This window comes from Manihot esculenta, chromosome 16, assembly GCF_001659605.2.
Source record: "Manihot esculenta cultivar AM560-2 chromosome 16, M.esculenta_v8, whole genome shotgun sequence".
Taxonomy (NCBI): domain Eukaryota; kingdom Viridiplantae; phylum Streptophyta; class Magnoliopsida; order Malpighiales; family Euphorbiaceae; genus Manihot; species Manihot esculenta.
Window position 1 is genome coordinate 16,592,463 of NC_035176.2, and position 25,307 is coordinate 16,617,769.

The following is a 25,307-nucleotide window of genomic DNA, read 5'->3' on the forward strand; positions in this document are numbered from 1 at the left end:
TTTCAAAAGTGTGACACGGGCTATAGACCTGTCACAAAGTTTGATATGGAAATTCCATTATTTAGGGGGTCAATTTTGCATTTTAATTATTTTTTTTAGATATTTTGGGTATTTTCGTAATTTTGCATATTAGGGTTTTGTTTTCTATTATAATAGCCTCCCTTAACTATTAGAAATACACTTTTAAATCTTTGAGGAATTTCAATAAGACTTTTAGTTTTCTAGCCTTTCTTTTCTCTTATTTCGTCTTAATCAAACGATATTAGTTAAAACTCCTGATGGAGTCTAAATAGTCATTTATCAAGATTAGATATGAGAATGAAAAGCATTTAATGCAAAGGTTTCAGATGCTCTCAAGAATTCTGTGTTTTCATTACCCATTTATGAAGAGATTTAATCTCTTAAATAGATGTCTGAAAAACTTTTCTTTCTGAGCTGAAAAGATAGTTTAATGGTAATAATTTTGAAAAATTAGCCATTAAACTGTTTGAAATTTGCGTAGACTGAAATCAGTTACTTTCACAGACTGAAAGTAGTTAACTAAAATAAGTATAGACAAAAATTAGATATCTAAATTTAAACTATTTCTAAAATTAAATGCCTAATTTTAGCCTTTCAGGTCATTTTAGAAAAATAACTCAAAATATTTGTTTTGCTTTTCAAGGAATGAAATGAGATTAGATGATTTCATCATTGACATATCAAGTGACTCACTCTTTTACAATAAATCCTAAAGATATCTTTCTTCATTTCTTCTTTCTTTTATTCATCTTGTGATGCCATATATATCTTCATTCTTTCTAATGTATAGAATTTTCTTGTGTCTCCAATGCTTTTCAGATATTTCACTTTTAATACTAAAGATAGTTAAATAAATATGATTAAATAAACATGATTTATTAAGTTTTGGTATCATCAAAATCAAGTTGTACCAAAGCTTATGAGGTCAACAAAAATATTACTTAATTTATTTAAATTATCCTTCATCTCGAGTAACTATTGAAATCTCAATATAATATGTTTTCTCTCTATTAATCTAACACTGCAAAAATGAGATAACTAAGATAAACAAAAATGATATGGGTAACTACATATGTACACCGTTATAATATTTCCTATTATTCTATTAAACACCTAAATTAAAATTATAATTTATTGAACACCTAAACTTACAAAAATCATAATAGTTAAACATAAATTAAATAAACTTATCATAATGGTTTATAGAAAAAATAGAAATAGTTCGATTTATGGTTAATTGTGCTTGAAATTCTGTTGATTGGCCTTTAAATTTTCATAAAATAATAAAATTATAATGACTTATCAAAAGAAATTAGAAATAGTTCGATTTATTGTTAATTGTGCTTAAAATTTTTTTGATTGGCCCTTTAAATTTTCATAAAATAATAAAATCACTCTCATTTAACTTTTTCAATTTATAAAATTTCAGTTTGCAGTCAACAAAATTTAGAATATAGTCAATAATATATACGGTCAAATTTTACTTTTTTTTTAAATAGATTTTAAAAAATATAACTAAGTTATTATAATTTTCATAAGTTGAGATGTTGAATAGATTATGATCCGGTATTGAATGGGTTAATCTCAAGTAATCTAGTTGTGTAAATATATATTTCACTAAATGATATTATGAGTTTTAGAAAATAGTGAAAATAATTATAGTGTAGGATAGAAATGAGGATAAATTTGGAAACAAAATTAATTAATATTTTTAATTTTCTTGTAACAATAGATAATTTTAAATAAAATAATTTTTCAAAAGTGACATATAAAAGTGGAAGAATGGAGTATATTCTGATTAAACAAGATCAATTATTTTAAAAAATTTTCCATAATTAAATCTTAAGAGAAAAAGTGTAAATTAGATAATATTGAGCTACATTTTACTTTTAAAATATGATAAATTATATTTTAGTTCCTTAATTTTAGCGTAGTTAATAGATTGATCCCTCTATTTTTAAAATTAAACACATAAATTCCTAAATTTTTAATCTGTTCAAATTAGAGGTCCTTATGTCTATAAAATCTGTTAGTCAATTAATTAAATATTATAGAAAGAAAGAGAAAGTATTTTAATCCAAATAATACCCTCTTACGCCTAATTTCTCTTTCTCGTCTTTCTCTATCAAAAACTCCATATTCACAAATGGAGCTATCTCTTTTCCATTTTACATGATTTTAATTCTCGATCCATTCACTTATTTTCTTCATTCTTCCCTCCTCTTTGGTTTTCTCAGCTCATCTCTTTCTTTTTTTTTTTGTTTTTGTAATCATCCTATACTAGTATCATCACCAATATGCAATCATTCTCCATCGCTGCCATCAACCATGCTTTAGTCGATCTCTACCACGCCATCGCCTAGGCTTTAGTCATCCTTCAGTGCCTTGCGAGTTAGATTCTTGCGAGTTACAAACTTGTTTATAGAATCTCGAACAATAAATCAATCTTTTCATGAACTCTATTGATACTGTGTATCCATATGAGTTTGATGAATTTGGATGTAATGGATTTAAATTTTATGAATTTATCATTGAATCATTTGCTCCTCATAATCGCTTCCTATTTATTGTTCAATCTAGATTCGATGAATTTAGACTCTCTTAATCTCTCATGCAATCACATATCTTTGAGTTTTATGAACTTGTGATAAATTTTAGTTAAGTGCTATATGAGAACATTTGAAAAATTTGAATGTACATTTGGATTTGTGAGGAAGAATGAAATTTTATCTTGAGTTCATGTTTTTTCCTTCTAATATTTTGATTTTTTGAAATGTGATATTGATTGGTGGGTTTAAACTAATAGCTTTCAGCAAAATTAGGGACAATGAAAGTTTTTCTATTGTAAGTTCTAAGTATCTGAATATTTTTATGTTATCAGGAAGTGTATTAATAAATAATAATTATAGGATGAAAATGTTTAAAATTTGTTGAATGTTCAGTTTTAGAATCTCATAATTATACAAGGGTAAAGTAGACATTTTTGTTAAAGATAGCATTAACTTTTTTGAAAAAGTGAATGGAAGGGCCAGTTGTTGAACGATTAAAAATTCAGAGATTTAAGTATTTGATTTTTAAAATAGAGAGATCAATCCGTTAATTATGATAAAACTCAACAATTAAAGTGTAATTTATCTTTCAAAATACCATTTTTCAAAAATGAATTAAATGGTCTAAACATTTTAATTTTACAATTAACTCTCTAACTTTTGGTATTCAAAATTAATGTTACTTCACAATCAATATTTATCTAAAGATCAAAGACTTTAATTAACGTTTATATATATTTTCCTCGAAAAATAGTAAAGATAGAAAAACAAGAACAGTACTTCAGATTTATTCTACTTTTACAAATTACTAATAGTAAATAATAATAATTAATTATTTTACATTCGGGACATTGAAAATTTTTGTTAGTTGAAACATTATAGGGATTACTTTGAGTCGAGCAATTTCTCTTGCAATACAGTTGGGCCCCAAACTAATTTGGATTTTTTTTATTATTTAAATTTGCTGAAGAAAATATTAAGTTTAATTTTTTTTTATTAAAGGTAATATATAAATTTTATTAACAATTTCCAATCTGATGTATCTTTAAAAAAATTCGTCAATCTGATATAAAGTGACTGTAATTCATTTTAACCCACATGAATTCTAAAATGATTTGAACCTAGTGACATATGAAATTGAGAATTTTATTGATTGATATGATTAATTTGGATATTAAAATGAAAAATATATTAATAAAAATTAGTTTTAAAAAAATACTATTTTATTAAGAAATGGCCTGCAATTATTATACAATAGTGATCTAATGCACAATTTAAATAAATCAACAAATAGAAATGACTTGATATAAATCTATTTGGTCTAATCCATTTTTCAATCAATAGGATAAAATTATAATTAAAATTTCGATATATCAGAAAATAGAGTTATAATTGATATTTGAAATTAATAAAAACTGTTAAAACTGAAAAAGTTATTAGCATAAGAAAAAAAAAAAAGAAAAACAATATATTATGAATAATGATTCACCTCTACAATTTGATGCAGGAGACTTCAGGGGAATTCATTTGAGGGTCCCATACCATCTAGCTTTTCTAACTTGACATCTTTGGATTCCTTGTAAGTAGCAATTTTTTAGAATCTCTCTCACACATTCCATTAGTTACATAAATACAAGCTACTATATATGCAGGAGAATCAGTGATCTATACAATGTGAGTTCAACTCTTGATTTTATCAAGAACATGAAGAGTTTGTCAGACTTGTAAGTTAATTTATATTCCAATTTTTCATTAAAATTTTTATAAAAATAAATCAAATTATTAAAATGTATGTATGTACCTTCTATATTATTGCTAATGTTATCCTTCATCTTCTCTTTTGGTATGGTATGGATCTACAAAAAGGTAACAATATCATATGATTAGTTTATTAAGTAAGTCCTGCTGAATCCCACATCGGTTGTGAGAAGGGGTAACATGTCTTTATATGAGTCATAGGCACTTCTCCTCCTCTTTAAGCTAGTTTGGGATGAGTTGGACCTGACCCAAATCTAATATAGTATCAAAGTCTTCCTATCCGATGTTGAGCCTGCCATAAATTAACCTAGCTTTTGGGGTGAGGGAACACGAGTTTATAGGATTTAGCACCCTAGTTAAGACATCTAATTTGAGAAGTATTCAGAATCCTCTAAAAGTAGGAGAGGAATTCAAGTTCTGTCTTTTCTCATATTTTGACTTCATAACTGATAGTAGATTTTAGATTTCGGTTTTAGGTTATATATTTGAAAATTTAAGTGGTACGTATACCATTACTCCATTCTAGGATTTGAATCTTTACGTTCAACTTCTAGAAAGATCTAGTAGGGACACTGGGCATTGGACACTTGGCATCATTCCAAAAATGAAGAGAATCGATGATTAATTTTTTTGGAGAATAACAAGCAATAATTTGGAAATTAATATGCCTTTTTCCTGCCTATGCTTTCTCTATATAAGAGGGTGACGAAAATAAAACAAGTTGGAGTGAATATCCAACTTTGAAGTGCTTTTAAACAATAACCAAAGATCTTTCTTTCAGTACCATATCATCGACCATCTACCATGAAACATGTAAAAACCAAATAGTCCTTAAAACATGATATTTGAATCCAATACACCAAAATCAGTCTTGGACAATGAAGGTGCAATATTGATGACCAATTGTTGAAGATTTGGTTCTTTGATTTTTCCCAAAGGAATAATATATTCTGGCTCGAGACATTTAGCGACATTTTATTTGGGTTTCATCAATTTCTAGTGAGGCGCAATGTCTTCTACCTTATCAATGTGTTGATTTTTTTAATATGGTATCTTCTACATCTAACCAATCAATATTCATATCCGAATAAATAGACAAAATAGTTGGGGGAGAGATGAAGAAACCATTTTGAAACTAGAAACTATATTACCTTACAAAAGCACGTTGGCAACGATTATCTAATGAGGAAATAAGAACTCCTGTAGAGTTTTAGGATGAAAATTTGAGAACAAATTTTAGCAAAAGAAGTGCTCAAAAGAAAGAAGTGAAGTAATAAAGGTTTGAATTTGTCCCAAACTAGTATGCACAACTTCATCCAAACTGCTATAGGATATTAGAGGCTTTCCAATCTCTTAAATGAATCTAGAATATTGAAATCTTTCCTCAAGTTTTCCGATTGATGTACAAGCTGTGAAACTGAAAAAAGCAGACGATTTTTACTACTTTGCATCAACAAGGGGTTGCAACCTTTTGATGAGTTGCCTTATTTTTGTAAGAATTGGAAATCCTACTTCTCCATGATCCATCATATGAATCTTGAAGGATAGATTGGTTTCCCTTTTAACGAGACAGTCTAAGTCCAAAAATTCAAAAGAGCACTTCAAATTACTAAGCCTAAATGTTAGCATTTTGAGAGTTGAAAATTATAACCGAATTCAGAAAATATGGAGTAGAAAAGGCTGATTCAAGAGGAAATTTTGATACTTTATAGTGAACGTAGTGGGTAGGATGTTAGGGCTTTCCTGAAGGTAAAACTAAAACTTGTTTTTGAATATTTTTTAGAATTCTTGAATTTTTTCTATTCACAGATGGTTGGAAAATATCCTTCTCTGGCAAGCAAAGTTGTTGAAAAAAAAAAAAGAGAAAAGTTGTTGAGATGACACAACAAGTGAAACGTCGGAAGAATGAGATTAGAATAACCTCATAGCCTCCTCCCAAAGAAACCATTCAATTGATCAAGATGCACAATGAGTATCGTATGGATAATAAGGATGTAAACTGTGAATATGATCACCCAAAGATGGAAGTGAAGCAGTGGACCTGAACTTTATGAGGTTGCTGCAACTGTTGATATTACTTCAAAATTTGAAGTTTCTGCAGAATTTTTAAGAAAAGAGCAGTGTAGCTAAGGACAGAGAAATCAAGTTGTAGAACTCAACACATCTTCTTTCATTGAGATATTGCCTTATTTATACTAGAATTACAACTGAAAAACAAGTTTCAATCCGAGCATCACGCCATATTGCATAAATCATGGATTGAGGGAAAAACGGATGCTGAACAATTAAACAAAACATGTAGAAACAGAACAACGTGCAAAGTGGGCAGAAACAGAACAATGTGCAAAGTGGGTGCAAAGTGGGTACGTGCAACTGTGGACACTACAGTTGGCATAACAAGCTTATTTCCTTCATTTCTCCCCCGTAAGCTTGTTCTTCACATCTTTGATCCCAATCATCATGCTCAACTCGTCGATCTTGTCTCGGGACAGTGGCTTTGTCAGAATATCAGCGAGTTGTGATTCAGTTTTTACATACTCGATTTCGACTTCTTCTCTTTGGACACACTCCCGAATGAAATGAAACTTAATATCTATGTGCTTGCTTCTGTTATGGTGGACGGAAGTCTTTGAGAGAGCTATTACAGACTTGTTGTCAACTCTTAACACAAACTTGTTTGTCTTCCAACCGATCAATTCATGTAACAGCCTACTAATCCATACGCCTTGACAAGCTCCTGCTGTTGCAGCAATATACTCGGCTTCACAAGAGGATAAGGCTACAACTTTCTGTTTCTGAGAAATCCAAGTGACAGGGCTTTGGCCGAGGAAGTAGATTACTCCTGTCGTGCTTTTTCGATCATCTACGTCTCCGGCTAAGTCACTGTCGCTATAGCCTACTAGCTTGAACTCCTCCTCTTCCACCTTGTTGTATATGCACCCATGATGTAAGGTGCCTTTCACATAACGCAATATCTATTTTACGGCTGCTAGATGTTTCGTTGTTGGGGCTTCCATGAAACGACTTACAATTCCAACTGAATATGCAAGATCGGGTCGAGTGTTCACCAAATACCTCAAACTTCCGATTGCACTCCTGTATAGTGTTGCATCTACCGGAGGACTTCCATCTGACTTGCTCAGCTTCACCCGTGTATCCATTGGAACCCGACATGGCTTGCACTCAGCCAGGCCAAGCTTCTCGAGCATCTTCTCAGCATACCCTGACTGGTTAAGGGTGATGCTATATGGCTTTTGCTTGACTTCTATACCCAGGTAGTAGCTTAGCATCCCAAGATCACTCATCTCGAAGATCTTTCTCATCTTGGCTTTGAAATTCTCCACTCCTCTCGGCTTTGAGCCCATGATTATCAGATCATCTACGTACACTCCTACAATCTGCACTTCATCTCCTTCGTGTTTCTTGTAGACTGCATGTTCGATCATACATCTTTGAAACCCCAGCTCTCGGAAACATTTGTCTAGCTTTATATTCCATGCCCGAGGCGCCTGTTTAAGACCATACAGGGCCTTTCGTAGTTTCAAAACCTTTCCTTCCTCTCCTTGTTCAATGAATCCGTCTGGTTGTGTCACATAAACCTCTTCTTCTATCTCACCATTCAAGAATGCAGATTTGACATCCATATGATGCACTATCCAGCCTTCTTGAGCGGCTACAGCAAGTAATACTCTCACAGTCTCCAGCCTGGCTACGGGAGCAAAGACTTCTTCAAAGTCTATGCCTTGTTTCTGCACATACCCCTTTGCAACAAGTCTTGCTTTATATTTAATGATCTCCCCTTCTGGATTCTTCTTTACTTTGAAGATCCATTTCAGACCAATAGCTCTCTGGTCCTTTGGGAGTTCTGCTAGTTCCCATGTTCCGTTTCTCCGGATAGCCTCCATTTCTTCTATCATTGCTTGTCGCCAATGTTCACTGCAGGCAGCTTCATGGTAAGATGCTGGTTCTTCAATTGACATCAGGTAAAGACCGTAGTCTTGGTCGACCTCCACTGTGTTGTCATAAATTTCTTGAAGAGTCCTGAACCTCCTTGGTCCCTCCGAGCTGCTTTCTCCTGTCTCTGAATGTTCTAGATTTGACTCGGCTATAGGTGATAAGGAAGCTGGCGTCAGTTCCTGACTTCGGAGGTTTTTGTCTTCTTGCATTTGTGCTTCCTTGTATGTGATGACAAGTGGTCCTTCTGTTGTGGAGTTTGATGTCGTCTGGCCTTGCCATTTCCACTTCTCTTCTTCCTAAAACACAACATCCCGACTTACCACAATTTGGTTAGAATTTGGATTCAATAATCGATATGCTTTGGACCCTGGTTCATATCCCAATAAAACCAGCTTCATGCTCCTGTCATCTAATTTTCTCAAGTGAGGAGCTGTGTTTTTGGCATATGCAATGCAACCAAAAACACGCATATGATGAACACTTGGGAGTCTTCCATGCCACGCTTGATACGGAGTCATGCCTTAGACACTTTTTGTAGGTGATCTGTTCAATATGTATACTGCAATACGTGCAGCTTCTCCCCAGTATGTAGCTGGCACCCCGGAGCTGTTTAATAGACACCTCATCATCTCCACTACGGTTTGGTTTCTCCATTCTACTACACCGTTTTGTTGTGGGGACTAAGGTGCAGTGAGCTGGCGTTTGATGCCATGTAACTTGCAGTACTCTTCGAACTCATTCGATGTAAACTCACCTCCTCTATCTGTTCTAAACATTTTAAGCTTACATTTGGACTGGACTTCGATCTGAGCTTTCACTTTTTTGAAAGCATTAAAAGCTTCATCTTTACTTCTAAGCATTTCAATCCACATATAACGACTGTAGTCATCCACAAGCAAAAGAAAATACCTATTTCCGCCGCATGTGGTAGGTGATATCGGCCCACACAAATCACCATGCATGAGTTCTAGAGGTTTAGTTGCTTGATACTCTCCTGCTTTCGGGAAACTTGTGCGATGCTGCTTGCTGATCACACAAGGTTCACAAATGTACTTCACTGTTTCTATCTCCGGCAAACCTTTCACCAAGCTTTCTTGTGCAAGCTTGCGTAAAGCTTGATAGTTCAAGTGCCCAAAGCGTGCATGCCATAAGCAAGATTTTTCTGACAACCTTGTCAAGTGGCACTCCGATTTAGCTTGTATCATCTTCATCGTATACAGACGATTTTTAGATCTCTGCACCTTGGCTATCAATCTACCCTTTGCATCATATACTCTGAGAATTCCTCCATTCACCACCACTTTTGCTCCTGATTCGTCGAGTTGATCAAGACTTATAATATTGGATCTTAATCAAGGAATGTAGTACACATTTGTTAGTTTAAAATGATCTCCATTCTTGCACTGAAACACTAAAGTGCCTCGACCTTCTACCTTGACGATGGAACCATCACCAAACTTGACATTCCCTTTGATTGTTTCATCGAGATCGGTTAAGGCCTGCTTGTTGCCGGTCATATGGTTGCTTGCCCCCGTATCATAGTACCACATGGTTCCTTTTGTTTCTACACCTTCAAAATCATGATCTGTTCTTCATTCAACATTAGCTCTTTTTCTTTCTCTTCACCAATGTGAATCAGCTCACTGGTTTCTAGCATTAACAACGTCGACTCCTCTTCAAATTGCTCCACTAAATGTGCCTCATTTTTTTCCTTTCTTTCAGCTTTGCAATCAGATTGAAAATGGCCATATTCATTGCAATTGTAACACCTGACCTTTTTAATGTCAAACTTCTGACGGTGTTGTCCTTCATCATCCTGACCTTGACTTGTTCCAGGAAGGCCACGACCCCTGCCGCGACCACCTCCTCTACCTCTGCCGCGTCCTCTACCACGTCCGTGTCCCCGGCCTCTGCTCACGTCCTGTGGGTGCTTCTCGTTGGATCTTGAGGACTCCGCTCGTGCTTTCCACTCTCCTTTAGTGAGTAGCACATATTCGTCTCCTCTGGAATCGTAGCTCCGCAACCTCTCCTCGTGAGCTTTGAGAGAACCAGTTATATCTTCAATTGTCTTAACAGACAAGTTCCCGAATTCTTCTATGGTTGAGGCAATCTGAAGGTATTTAGGGGACACTGAACGTAGCATTTTCTTCACTACATACGTTTCATCAACCCTTTCACCAAGAGCTCGGAGCTTGTTGACAACTGTCGAAATCTTTCCAGTAAATTCATCAACGGATTCACCAACCTCCATCTTCATGCTTTTGAGCTCCCATCTGAGAGCTTGTGCCCGTACTTCTTTGACCCTCTCTGCACTGAGGTTCATAACCTTGAGAGCGTCCCATGCCTCTTTAGCTGATTTCTTTACCCCCCAACTGTAATAGGGTATCTTCGGTGATCCCTTGAAAGATTGCCACCAATGCAATCCGGTCTGAACGAGGATCAACTGGATCTTCTGACTCAACGACATCCCAAACACCTTGAGCTTGCATATATACTTGCATCTTGATTGCCCAAGCTGCATAATTTGTCTTTGTTAGGAGCGGATACTGCAGAGAGACACCCCCTTCTCTTACGGGTGCTCTCACTATCGTTTCTACCGTCTGTCCAGTTTCTATCGTCTGACCACCATTGCCGCCGTTACCACTACGGACAGCACTGGACGATGAAGCTTCGTGTCGTGGCATGTATTTGGGCATAAACTAGGTCCCGGGCTCTAATACCAAGTGTAAACTGTGAATATGATCACCCAAAGATGGAAGCGAAGCAGTGGACCTGAACTTTATGAGGTTGCTGCAACTGTTGATATTACTTCAAAATTTGAAGTTTCTGCAGAATTTTTAAGAAAAGAGCAGTGTAGCTAAGGACAGAGAAATCAAGCTGTAGCTAAATTTCTTGAGAACTCAACACATCTTCTTTCATTGAGATATTGCCTTATTTATACTAGAATTACAACTGAAAAACAAGTTTCAATCCGAGCATCACGCCATATTGCATAAATCATGGATTGAGGGAAAAACGGATGCTGAACAATTAAACAAAACATGCAGAAACAGAACAACGTGCAAAGTGGGCAGAAACAGAACAACGTGCAAAGTGGGTGCAAAGTGGGTACGTGCAACTGTGGACACTACAGCTGGCATAACAAGCTTATTTCCTTCAAAGGATCGTATCCATACGATATTACACTTCTTGACAAATATAATTTGTCATTATTCTAAATGATTATCCTATTTTAAATAATAAAAAATTTATCATTCTTAATTCTTGGCTCAAAAATTCCTATATAACTTAAGCGATACAATAAAAAAATTTTCCATTTTTCTATTAACCAATTTATGTATAAGATTTTATTCACTTCATCATTAGGAACTAAACTTCTCCAGAAACAAATGGGCTATTTCTTTGCAAAATTGTGTTCAATTTTATGTGGCAATTTTGCCAAAATCTCTTTATTAGTTGGGGCAATAATCTGCACCAATCAGATTTCTTGAGAAATATATGGAGAGAGAAGTGGATTTAGTTAGATAAGATATGGTTGGTAAACAATGATCTGTTTTTTAGCAAGAAACAAAATATATTGTCAAATACTCAATATGATTTCACAAAGTCTAGTTTCGTTCAAGAGTTGAAATATTAGGAAAAGTTTTAGTTTTGGAGAAGAACATCATCCTACCTCTGGCTCTAGAGACATTAATTTCACCCTTTTGCAAAATTTTTTGATGTTAGTTAGCGATGGCATTGTTCTATTGCAGATAACTACCACTTGGTGGATAAAATTACCTAGAAAACCATGCTTCCATGGGATAGAGACTAATTGAAGAACGAGAATGATGAAGTTGTTTTTGCTCGAGCAACGTCATTGAACATGGATGCGATTTCTACCATGTAGGTGGTATGTGAAAGATATTACCAATATTAAGGCTTATATGAGGAACTTCATACTAAAAATATGATGAAGAAGATATCCTTAGGGTCTACAGAAGGCAAAAACTGCCAACTTAAAGAAACCTAACAGATCAGAAGTTTGTGCTTTTGCCTTGTATAAAGAGCTTGATTTAAAAAGGGAAAAACATACTTTTGAAAAGGTTGATTTGATCAGCAACTCTAGAAAGGTGAAACTAAACTTGAGGTCTTAGATGGCTGTCAAGCAGATATGTTCATTAGCTTACAGGGGACTATTATTATTAAACTAAACCAGTAGTTTGCTCGCACTTTGTGCGAGTATTAAAAATATTTTATATGCAATATATTGTCATAAAACAAAGAAAATAATTATAGAAGAGAATTAGAAATTCAATTACTATGCATGATTTCCAATTATAGAATAAGAAATTTAAAGATTTCAAATATTAATCAAATACAAAACCATGAATCAATAAATTTAATTATATCAATAAAAATTAAAAATTATAGTACTTACTGTCATATAATATTAATATCCAATAACATATTTCATTCAAGAAACTATATCTTTAAGAAAATAAAATTTACTAAACTTCAATAGTGGTAGATAATAACAGCAGCAGTGGAAGAGTAGAATACTAGAATCAAAGAATCCAAATACTTGAATAACTCTTATCCAACTTCTATTTATTCAAGAATATTGAGTTTGACATGTAAGAGTTATACAAATACACATCCCATGTTAAATTCAAAGAACAATAAAAAAATGAAAGAAATAGAATGTGTGAAAGAGATTATGCTATAGGGTTTTGTACAGGATGGACCTATAGAGGTTACATCTTTTATAGAAAATGAAAAAACTAAAATTATCACAATAATTAATGTAGTAAATTATAATAATTTAGATTTAATAACTTGATTGTTCCAAGTTTGTAATACTTAATTTAAAATATTGCAAACACTATTTTATTTTTTATTATACTTTAATTATTTATATTATTTATTTATTATAAATTATTTGAATTAAATCTTGGAGGTGATTTTAATTGGGTTGATGATATTCTTCTTGGCCAAACTAATGATCATGTGATCGAAACTAGAAGGAAGCAAGATAGAGTTGGGGAGAATGTTTCAGAGAATGGTGAGAGTGGAGATGTATAGGATGGAAATTGAATCCTGAACCTTTGCACTTGAAACTTTTTTGTCTTGTTCTTTGAAATATATGAAGCCTTTGCTTTTTATGTGTTTTTTTCTGTCTCCATTTTTTTTTTTTTGGAAGATCACTAAAGAATTTTGTTGAGTAAAAACTTTTAGAATTTGAAATAAATATTTCAATAATGTGAAGGATATGTGGATGTGGAGGGAACCCTTGAAGTGTCTTTCTTCAAATGATGAAAGCTCACCTTCAAGGGTGTCAAAGATCACCTTCCAATATGAAAACTTGCCTTTGAAAGTTAACAAAGATTCATTTTCCAATTATGAAAATTAGCATTTAAGAGTGCTGAAGATTCATCTCCCAATAACCTAAACTTACTTTTAATAATAACGTGGATTCACCTATAAATGATAAAAACTCATCTTCCAGTGATAAATATTGCCTTTTATGATGAAATCTCACCTTAAAGGGTGTCAAAGAGTTGCCTTTCAATGATGAAAACTCACCTTAAGGAGTAATGAAGATTCACCTTTCAATGAAAAAAATCGCCTTAAAGACTGCTTGCTTTTTGAAGCCTATAAATGACATTTTCATTACTTTCATAATGTTTCATTCAAAAATGAAAATGAAGTATTGAAAGGTGGAATACATTATGAAAGATTGAAATGTGTTTCCACTGATAAAACTTCTTAAAATTGGGGATGCTTTAGGATTTGAGAATGGCTTTTCCTTCTAAGTTAAAAAGCTTTGATGTACAAGGTCCGATTACCTTTACAAGTTGATACAAAGCTTTCTATAATTGTTTTTTCGAATTTACTTGGTCTTGCATTTTCTTTCTTCAATTATGTTTTTCTAAGAACCAAGTCTACCACGATGAGAACTCTTCCCATTACTTTGAAATTGAATATCTGACCATCTTTTGATAATAGGCTACTATGTGGATGAAAGTTGTCCCTTAGACTTTTGACTTGATCCAATATGAAATGAAGACCTCTTCCTTGCTAGATTATTCTAGGTTAGCTGTTTTGGAACTAAGGACTTGAATTTTTGTTAGAATTATTGCGTTAGAACCATATGTTAGAGAAAAATATTTCTCGAGTACCAACTCTATGTGTAGTGCGATATGCCTGCAATATGTTTGGTAGCTCTTCCAACCAATTTTCTTGTGCTTCATTGAGACATTTTTTTAGTAAACAGAAAATTATTTTATTTATGACTTTTCGCTTATTCCATTGGATTAAGGATGGTAAATAGAGATGAATTTAAAGTTAATGATCCATCTAGTGTAAAATATGTTAAACTTGTTTCGTGAATTATCTCCCATTATCCATTTCAATACTCATAGAATGCTGAATATACTGAATATACTTCTTTTGCCGAAGGAAATGGGGTTATCTATGATGAAATTTGATGTTGTTTCAACTTTAACCCCCTTTTATGAAGTGTTCAATTGCAATAATCACATATCTACATTGATATTAGGCTTTCAGAAATGGACTTAGAATGTCAATATCCTATTAGAAGATAGGCCATGGACTGTGAATTCTTAATTTTTTTTTTAGCAAAGATATGAGGAACAAAATCATTTTGCTAGTGTAAAATATAACGGTCAGCTGTCTTTTTCCGCTGTGGAAGCCATCTCACATTGGGAGATTATAGAAAATCTGAATTGTATATAATAGCTAGCATGAAACTACTAAATAACTTGGGTTAACCACTTTAGACCAAGTGAAAAGTGGGTCCAAAAGTTATTTGGGCCAGTTTGGACCGGGCTGTTTCAATTGGTATCAGAGCCACCCTGGGTCAGACAAATTGTGCGGAGCTAGTGGGCCTGCGAGGAAAGGGCTACCCGTGTGAGACGAGGTACTAGCGAACCACAATACCCGAGGGTCCGGTCCTGGTTAGCAATTGTAACCGATTCAGTTGCGATGAGGACGTCGCAAATTTAGCGGGATCGAGTGTAACGGTCAGCTGTCTGCTTCTGCTGTGGAAGCCGTCCCACATCGGGAGATTATAAAAAATCTAAATTGTATATAATAGCTAGCACGAAACTACTAAATAACATGGGTTAACCATTTTGGGTCAAGTGAAAAGTGGGTCTAAAAATTATTTGGACTAGTTTGGGCCGGGTTGTTTCATAAAATACCATATTAAACTAGTTCTTGAGCATTTTCAGCAATTGTAGGCCAAAACAATCCTTAGTGAAAGGTTTTTTAGCTATTGTTCTTCCACCTTTGTAGCTTTCGTATAGTCCTTCATGAATTTCATGAAGAAATTTCACCCTATCCTCTTGCAAAATACATTTCAACTAAGTTCAAAGATAAAATCCACAATGTAGCCATCCATCCAATAATCCATACTTGAAGGATTTTTCAATTATTCTCTTGACTTTAAACCTATTTTCTAATAGTCTCCCTTAGGTGAGGTAAAAAAGAATTGGGAGCATCCAAACTTCTCTTATTTACATTGGGAATACTTCTTTGCTTTATATAATAGGAGTATCAACTTCTTATAAGAAAAAAATTGAGTCAAATGATGCTCTCCATGTAAAACTAAATTAGCCAATGAGTCCATTTCGTCATTCCCTTCCTTAGAAATTCAAGAAATTGAAATTTCACCATCCTCCAATTGGTATTATGCCAATAATTTTTAATTTCTATCATACTTGTTGTGATTAGGATCCATGACTTGAAAGTTTCCTTTATACTAATTCAACACTAGTTGAGAGTGACAATAGATTGTTGCACCAAATTTCAATTTGGCTACATATTTCAATTTTATCCACTAAGGTCCTTCTAGTATTATTCCAATTCTAGAACATTGAGTTGGATGCTTTATCTATCCATATTTTCCATTCTTTCTTGACTTTTTAATCGACAGGTTTGGTTGGAGTAAGTTTAGCTATAAATTCAACCAATGCTTGCACTTTTAATACCAATCTTGGTGAATAGTGAATATTATAAGTGCCAAATTGAACTGACTACTCAGTTACCCTTTATAATATGTTAGTCGATATAATATTTTCTTGAGCAGACAATTGCTTTTGAACTCAATTTTTGTGGGATCCCAATATGGTCTCAACTTCTTATTGTGATACGTATGATATATGCGAGTTTCTCCAAGGCTGGATAATTGAGTTTAGCTACTTTCAACACTTAGTAGATCGGGAATTGCTCTCCACTTTCTTCATTATACTAAAATTGACAATCTCCTTCACTATATAAAGGTAGAGATATACAAATTTTCTAGGTTTCGGTATATTAAATAGTGGTTGCTAAATAAGAAAATGGTTTAACTATTTGAAAGCAATTCGATAAACTTCCCAATATTTATATTGTTTCTTTGCTTTTAATGTATGATAGAAGGGGAAGACACCTTTTAGCTTAGCATGAAATGTCCAAGTACTGTGATTCTACCATTCAACCTTTGAAATCCTTTTATGGATTTTGGTGGCTACATATCTATGATTGCTTTAATTTTTTTTTTTTTTAAATTTTCTTATATCCCACTTTCTAAAACAAAATATCCAAGCAATTTTTTTCTTTAAATATGTAAAGTGCATTTTCTTGGTTCAATTTCATTCCAACTTTGTTTGGGATATCAAAATTTTTAAAAAAGTCTATTGTATGGTTTTTTACCTTTTTGCTTTTGATTATCATGTCATCCATATTTACCTTAATTAATTGCTAATTAAGTCCTTAAACATCCATTGACTAACCTTTGATAAGTTTCTCTTGTATTCTTCAATTTGAAATGTATTACTGATAGTAAAATTCCCCCTCATCCGTGATAGAAACTTGTTTTCTCCACATCATCTTTCATGATTTAGTTGTAACTATAAATTATATCCATTACAGATACTGTAACGCCCCGGAAATCCGGACCGCTACCGGCGCTAGGATCCGGGTCGACTTAAGGCCGCCGGGACCCGTAGCAAGCCTGACATATAACCTGTAAACCTGTATAATCCCATACATGATCAACAACATGCATAAAATTAGAACTTTTCCTCATACATACTGTCATCAACTAACTCAACCTGTGCATACTCTGATCATATACATAACATAGTCCCTCTGTGGGATCTCATCAAGCCTTAAAGGCAAAACAACCTGTGTTGAGTTAGTTTACATAAACATCATAACATAAGATCATGTATATACAAAAGGGATTAACAATATATTATGGTCAAGCACAACTCTATCCTCAATGACCTCATTACATAACATCCTGAATATTTTTACATTTCATCATAATACAGTTGTCATGTCCACAAACTAACTATTACATACATATGACTTTTTCTCTTCTTGCCTTCTCTATCTATCCCGTACCTGCAAACCTGGGGGTTAGGGGAGAGGGGTGAGCTAGATGCCCAGTGAGTAGAACTGTAAAAAGAATATTTAAAACATGCTATCATGAATGCGTCACTGCACAAATAAATCACACCACGGATGGACTGATTCAAAAATCCCTCAACTCCATGCCCGGCCCTATTATGGGCACCACAGGACTTCGTACTCGGAGTTATTGCCCGGCCCTATTATGGGCACCACAGGTCTTCGTATTGCCCGGCCCTATTATGGGCACCACAGGACTTCGTATATAGAAGGCTAATGAATCATCCTAAGGTCCATCCACTATCATCTATCACAACAATACAATGCGGCATAGTCGTGAATTCTAATGCAAACAACCTATAATATGATCATGATGCATGAAGCATGATAAAAGCATTTCATTTCTAAATTCAAAAAAGTTAAGTTAGTTCCACTCACCTCTGGCTGACTCTGACAAACTCTGTAGCAGCTGGCTCACTGCTGGGGTCCTTGGTTCCTCGGGTCCGAACCTACAGGTGGACTCCAATGAGGGACCAAACATACATAAACATAACTCTAATATATTCCCCAAAAACCCCCTAAAACATCCTGAAAATATCACATAGAGATATGCATGAAGTGGCTGAACAGGGCACTTTCGGCGGCACCTTCGGCGGCCGAAAGTCCTGGACAGAGACGAAACTCAGGTAGGTTCGGCGGCACCTTCGGCGGCCGAAAGTGCCAGACAGAGACGAAAGTCTCTTTTCGGGGGCAACTTCGGCAGCCGGAAGGCCTGCCTCCCCAGCCATGTTCGGCGGCCGAAAGTGCCTTCGGCTGCCGAACCTGGTTTCTGCCAAAGGGCAGAAACTTGGCTCCTTTGTGCATTTTCACCTCCAAACTCACCAATCATGCATACCACTCAACCAAAACATGCATACAAGCTCCTAGGGGCCTCAAACAAGCATACACCCCAACTACAACACTTCAAACATACTCAAACATGCCACATTGTTCATAAATCACATAAAACCTAACATTTGCTTAAAAACTCATACAACCCTATACATGCCATTCTACCCCATAAAATCACTTAAAACTTACTTAAAACACATAAGGAGCTTAAGATCGGCCCTTACCTCTTGAAGATCGAGAGGAAGACGACCTAAACTTGGAGATCCACGAAAATGAGCTCCTGAGTTCCCAAAGCTCCAAAACTTGGTTTAAAAGCTCAAAACCTTCAATGCAAGCTTAAAACTCAAGAAAAAATGGTAGAGATTTGGAGGAAGAGCACAAGAGTTGCAAAAGGAAGGTCGGAAGCTTGCTGTGGCCGAAAATGGGAAAAAGCTCACCCATTTCGGCTAAGTGCCCCTTTTATAGGTGGCTGGCCAGGCCACGTTCGGGGGCCGAATGTGCCTCCGCATCCATGCAATGTTCGGCGGCCGAACTTGACTTTCGGCGGCCGAACCTGAACTGCCCTAACTCATGCTTTCGGGGGCCTAACGTGCCTCCAAAACGCATGCATGTTCGGCGGCCGAATTTGACTTTCGGTGGCCGAACCTGGGTTTTCCTCCAATGCTATTTTCATGCAAAAACTCATTTAGTTTCATACTTTAAAACCATTAAAAACATGAAAACATTTTATGAAAGCACGGTCCTACCCTTCTAGAGGTCTCCGACATCCGAGATTCCACCGGACGGTAGGAATTCCGATACCGGAGTCTAGCCGGGTATTACAGATACTATGTGTTCAATGATTGCATTTACTAGATGATCAATGGAAAGGAGTGGACAATGATATTTGGGACATGTATTTAAGTTAATGAAATCAATGCACTTTCTCCACTTTCCATTAGCACTTTTAATTAAAATAATGTCGGTAACCTAGGTAGGATATTGAACTTCGTTAATGATCTTTTATCTTTCAACTTTCATAATACTTTTTTGCCTTTTTGGGCAATCTTTCTCTCTCTCTCTGTTTCTCTCTCTTTTTTGCTAAGCATGTTAGCCTTAGAGTCTACATTCAACTTATGAGTTGTTACTTTTAGGTCAATCCCTTTCATATTATCATGTGTCTAAGAAAAAATTGTGATTTGCTCCTTTAATATTGAAATCATTGCTTTTTGCCGTTCTCCCTTCAAAACCAAACTCATTTTTAAGCTTTTACCATCCTCCAACTGTATTATTAAACTTCTTTATAATTGATTATAGAAAAAGCATTTCCTCCAAATTTTTTCAACAGATCATTAGGGAGAGACATTTAGATGACAACTTTAATCGATTGTCTATAATAGTCTTGGGCTAACTTCTAACTTACCTTTACGAATGCAATCCCTTTAACAAGAGCTATCTTTAAACCTAATAGCTCCATGACAAAGACAATCTCATGTTTGTTAAGGATAGGGCATCCTATATTGTATAAGAGGGGAATGTCAATCACCCTATAAATTTGACATATACATCCATCATGAACTTTTCATCTCTAATCACAATTAGTAGGTTGGTTACTCCCATTATTAGTATTGACTCGCCACCTAACTGCACTAAGGTATACAAAACCTTATAAATATCCTTCTTATGCAACCTTAATTTCTCAGATTCATTAAGATTTATGAGATTGATAGAACTTATAGTATCAACCAAAATTCTTTTTGTCATATATTTATTTAGTCAAAATGAGATTATCAAAAGGTCTAAGTGAGGACGCAATATCGTATTATCCTTCTTTAATCTAAAAGTAAGAGTCTAACATAACTCTTCTACTGCATAATTTTTATCGAATCACAAGTTTATTTCCCTCTTTCCTTTTTTTTTTGTTTTTACCAGATTAGGGCCTTCAACAATCACATTAATTATTCCCAAACATTCATCATTTTAAGTGACATCCCTTCTCTTCAAAGAATATTCCTTTTTAGACAAAGTTTCTTCCTTTATTTTCTTTTGTTGAATGTTGGCCACTTCGAGTGAATTATTTAAGTGATTCGTCCCTTATAAGTCTTTCAATTTCACCCTCTAGCTGTCAACACTCTTTGATCTTATGTGCATGATCTTCGTGAAATTAGCAAAATTTATTTTTGTCCTTTTTGGTGGATGTGGTAAGATTCATTCTTTTTTTGGTCCACCATTTCTTTGAATTCACATTAGCACTTTAGATCTTAATTCATTTAAGGGGGTATAGTTCCTAAATCTATCACGATTTCTTTTAGGTTTACTTCCTCCTCCCTTTCCCTTCAAACTAAACTTTCTCTCATCTTTCTAATGCTTTTGAATTTTCTATGCTTGCTTTTTATCATTTAATCAAATGTATTTCTAGGCCTTTTCTATCAATTGGTAATAGTATATGACTATGTTTTTCACTAGGATTTTAACAAATATTGTGTTTTGAGATCTCTTTTTGAGGGCTCACATGTTGTTTTATGATGGAGGTTGTCCACTTGAAGAGCTTCAACATTGAACTTCTCAATGTAGCTCCAAAGAGACTCAATCCTTAGGAATGTTTTTTTTTATGTAGATATATGATGAAACATTACTTGAAGTTGTAAGCAGATTAGCTGAAATCACGTATGAAATTTGGATGGAGTTGTTGTTACCATTTTTAGACAAGAACAATGATAGTGGAAGAGAATACTTGATAGAGTATCAAGTTATTAACATTGTGGAGAAACATAGTAATGCAAAAGTTAGTTAAATGGCTATGAAATCAATTGTTCCATCAAATGTTTATAAAGATAGAAAGTTTGATTCTTGAAGAAAAAGATTCAGTCAATATTTTGACTAATAAGGAAACCATCCCTTATCCCTTAAATCGTCATCAAAATGCTCCTTTTTGAATCTTTCTTACGACCTCTAACAACCTAGCATCAAGTTGTTCGCTATATTCATATGATTCTTCAAGTCCATATTAGCTCCAAGAATTTCCCTTGACCTCTCTGTTTGCCTTTCTAACTCCTATGGATTGTTCAGGTTTTGGCTTCCTTAAGGAGAATTAGAGCCCTTATGTCATTTTGATTGCATCAATTTTAGCTTTTCCCAAATTTGCTCTTTGGTAGACTCATCTATTCACAAATTTTCAATGCCCATTAGGTTGCTATTGATGGCATCATTGGCAGTAGTATTGGCATCAATGCAAAAACCTTTGATAATGGCTAGGTTCACATTATTTCTTACAGAAATAATCTCCATCGCAGGGTCAAAGGCTATGGTGTATAGTAAAAGGATCAAAATACGGTAATCAAATATGAATTAAGTGAGAAAAAAGATTTTAAGTCTTTTCTCATAGATAGTGCGAATGATGCTTTGCTTGATTTTCTCCTCATTTATGGATTTGCAAAATAGTTAAGAACAACAAGTGTTCAGTTTAATGGGAAAATCCTATGATGCTTAAGTTAGTAATAGTCTCTAGGGAAAATAAACAATCATAAATAGAGATAGCTAGGAAAGATGAGAAATCATAATTGAGGTAATATATGTGTAGGCATCAAACTAAGTGTCTTATTAAAATCTATTTTGGTCTAAAAGACATAAATTGATAGAATTTAGGAATTTTTCTGAGTTAGGATATCTAATCTAAGAAGGATTCATAATATTTTTAAGGTTAAAAGTCCTGTTGGAAGTCAACCACTTGATCTTTCATAATTTTTTTGTTTTCATGATCCTGAAATATGAGGGTTCGGAACCTTCAAAAGTAAGGGAAGAGTCTTGGTTCTGACCCTTAAGGTGCTCAACCTTTAAAATTGGTGATAGGTTTTAGGTTTTGATAGTCGATTCACATGCTTAGATAAGAACAATATCAATTACCGTAATGCTATTCTTTATTATAATTTCAATATTTTTTTCACAGGAATCTAAGAAATGCATTGATTAGTGACACTATCCCATCCGACATTGCAGAGTATACAAGATTGCAAAGGCTGTAAGTTATAGTCATAAAGGTCTTTATTCTCTAGTTCAAAATTAAGAATTTTATAAGAATTTAATTCAAGTTTTTTTTTTTAATTCTCATGTTTGGAAAGAAAAAAAATTAAATTCATTTTAATTTAAACAAATCATGTTAATAGAAATTATTGTCACTCATGATTGTATAAGAATTTTTTCTTTAAAAATTCTTTTCTTTAAAAGAATTTTTTGAAATAAATGCTAAAAAATTTATTTGGATGATTATTTTTTTTAAACTTCATTTTGTCTAAATGGTTGCAGGGATTTAAGTTTCAACAACATAACAGGCTCAATTCCAAGTTCTTTGTTCAACATGAGTTCTCTTGAATCCTTGTAAATACTGTCTATTTTCATGTCTGAAGCCCTTTATATACACTTGGCTAGCTTGTTCTGATTTTTTTTTCTAATATTTTGTACAATTAATTATATTATTAAATCATCAGGATTCTTGGAAATAATAGCCTTTCTGGAAGCCTTTCTAGTCAGAAAAGTAATACTCTTCAAACCATGTAAGTACTCATCTTACATAATTTCTCATTTTTTTCTTTTTTATTTCTTACACTGCTTTAAGTATGAACCTTGTATCTATTGTTGTGTTGTAAATAATTTAAGCATTGAATGGTAGCCCTTTTATATTTAACAAATATTTCAACATATACATATAATATATAGATTTACAAAAACATTTTTAAAAATTTCTATTTTTTTTCGTAAGTAATATATTTTATTGCAAACCAAAGTAAAAACAAGATACAACTATCCAAAAGTAACAACTCCTCAAAACACCATATACATATAGTAACATACTAGACAAGACTCAACTCAGCTACTCCATCTGTGCTAGTCAATAGACCTATATGTATCATCTAATTTCAGTTTAATAGTAAAAATAATCTTTTGTATAACTATATTTACATTTGGAGATTGTTACTTAAAAATAACAGTATTTCTCTCCATCCAAATGAAATAAACTGCCGTATTGAAAACCATTCTCCTACAAACGGTCAGCTCACTCCTCTCTTTAGTTTTCCTCACAAACCAACTTACATCTCTCTTCCATCGCATAATAGGTTTGTTCACATTATATTTTTATAAAATAATGGTCCACACCTTCTTAGAGAAAGAATAATAAAAGAAAATATGTTCAACCGTTTTAACATCATTTAAGCATAGCTGGCAAATAGAGTTGTCAATAACTCCTCATCTCATAAATATGATTTTAATAACTAACTTGTTCATCAAAGCTAACCATGCAATAAAACTATGCCGCGGCACAACAAACCTGCCTCAAATCAACTGACACTAGCTCACCTTATTATTTGGCTCCCCTATTGCCTTCCAAGTACTAGCAATAGAGAACTTACTTGAGGGAGTAACCTTTTATAAAATGGCATTATCCTGGTTCTCAACAACCATGTAGTTCCTCACCTCTTCCTAAGCTGCCATAGTCACCATGTCACTAGGATCAAATAGCCTCCTATCTCCTTGCCTCCATAAGTCATTAGTCTTCGTATGTTTAGGCACATCTGCGTCCTTAAAATTCAAGTTAGAAAACTTATCAGAAATACTAGTATCATTCAACCAAGGGTCAAACCAGAAGGATATGTCACCCCTTCCCAGTTTGTCATCATAAAATTGCTTCAAAGCACTACTAATCTTCACAATATGTCTCTAAGCCCAGCTTGCATCCAAAGGTTTAGTAATCCCCCAAAAACTCAATTGCTTCAACTTATTCTTACTCAACCATATATCTCACAAGGAACCCTTGGAAGTTAACAACTCCCAAATGAGTTTCTCTATCACCACTTTATTTCAAGTTTTAAGTTCCTTTATTCATACTCCACCCTCATTTTTGAGTTTATATACCATCTTCCAAGCAACCACCCTTCCCTTTTTATTCTCAGCCATACCCAACCATAAGAACGCTTTGCATCTCTGATCAATTTCTTTAACAACGCTAATTTAGGCAGAATGAATACACTGCACCAGTACACAAACATACTTTTCAACATAGCATTAATCAGTTGAGCTCTCCCTACATATAATAGGTGCTTTGTAGCCCAAAACTGAATTCTTGCAGTTATTTTGTCCACCAACTACGGGCAATGCACTTTTTAATGGTAGTAGACATAAGAGGCAATCCTAAGTATTTAACATGCAAACTGCCTTCTTTGAAGCTTGACACTTATAAAATTTGATCTTTAACCTCATCATCAACATTAGCAAAGAAAATAAGACTTTTATCTTCGTCAACCTATAAGCTTGACACGTTTTGAAAGTGTTGTAGTTCAGCAACCAAAAAACTCACAAATTTCACCTCATCAAAACTGAACAAGAATAAATCATCCGCAAAACATAGGTGGTTTAAATTCACATATTTTAGTTCTTATGGATCTTAAAAGAAGAGGGGCAGTTTACCACCAAATACCTAGACAAATATTTCATAGCAATCACAAATAGGAGAGATGACATAGGATCCCCCTACCTTAAACCCTTTTTTCCTAGAAAGAAGCTTAAGCCAAGGAGTTCTAATATATTCCAGTACCCAATCAATAAATCTACCAGGGAAGGTTAAGCCTAATAAAACCTCCTCAATTAAATCCAGCACATAGAGTCATACGCTTTCCTTAAGTTTGTTGTAAAATTAATTTAGATTTCAAAAGATTTTATAGTCATTAAAGATTTTATGGTCGTTGAAGATTTTATGGTCGT

General features: G+C 34.1%; 1 protein-coding gene across 1 annotated transcript in view; it reads left to right on the top strand.

Moving 5' to 3' along the window:
- LOC110603621 (probable LRR receptor-like serine/threonine-protein kinase At1g56140) overlaps nt 1-25,307 on the top strand; it is a 77,544-nt gene that overhangs the window by 44,481 nt on the left and 7,756 nt on the right. The window contains exons 9-13 of the mRNA XM_021741415.2: nt 4,078-4,149; nt 4,223-4,294; nt 22,501-22,572; nt 22,857-22,928; nt 23,039-23,104. Of these exons, the coding sequence (XP_021597107.1) occupies nt 4,078-4,149; nt 4,223-4,294; nt 22,501-22,572; nt 22,857-22,928; nt 23,039-23,104 (354 nt within the window). The remainder of the gene's footprint in view (nt 1-4,077; nt 4,150-4,222; nt 4,295-22,500; nt 22,573-22,856; nt 22,929-23,038; nt 23,105-25,307) is intronic.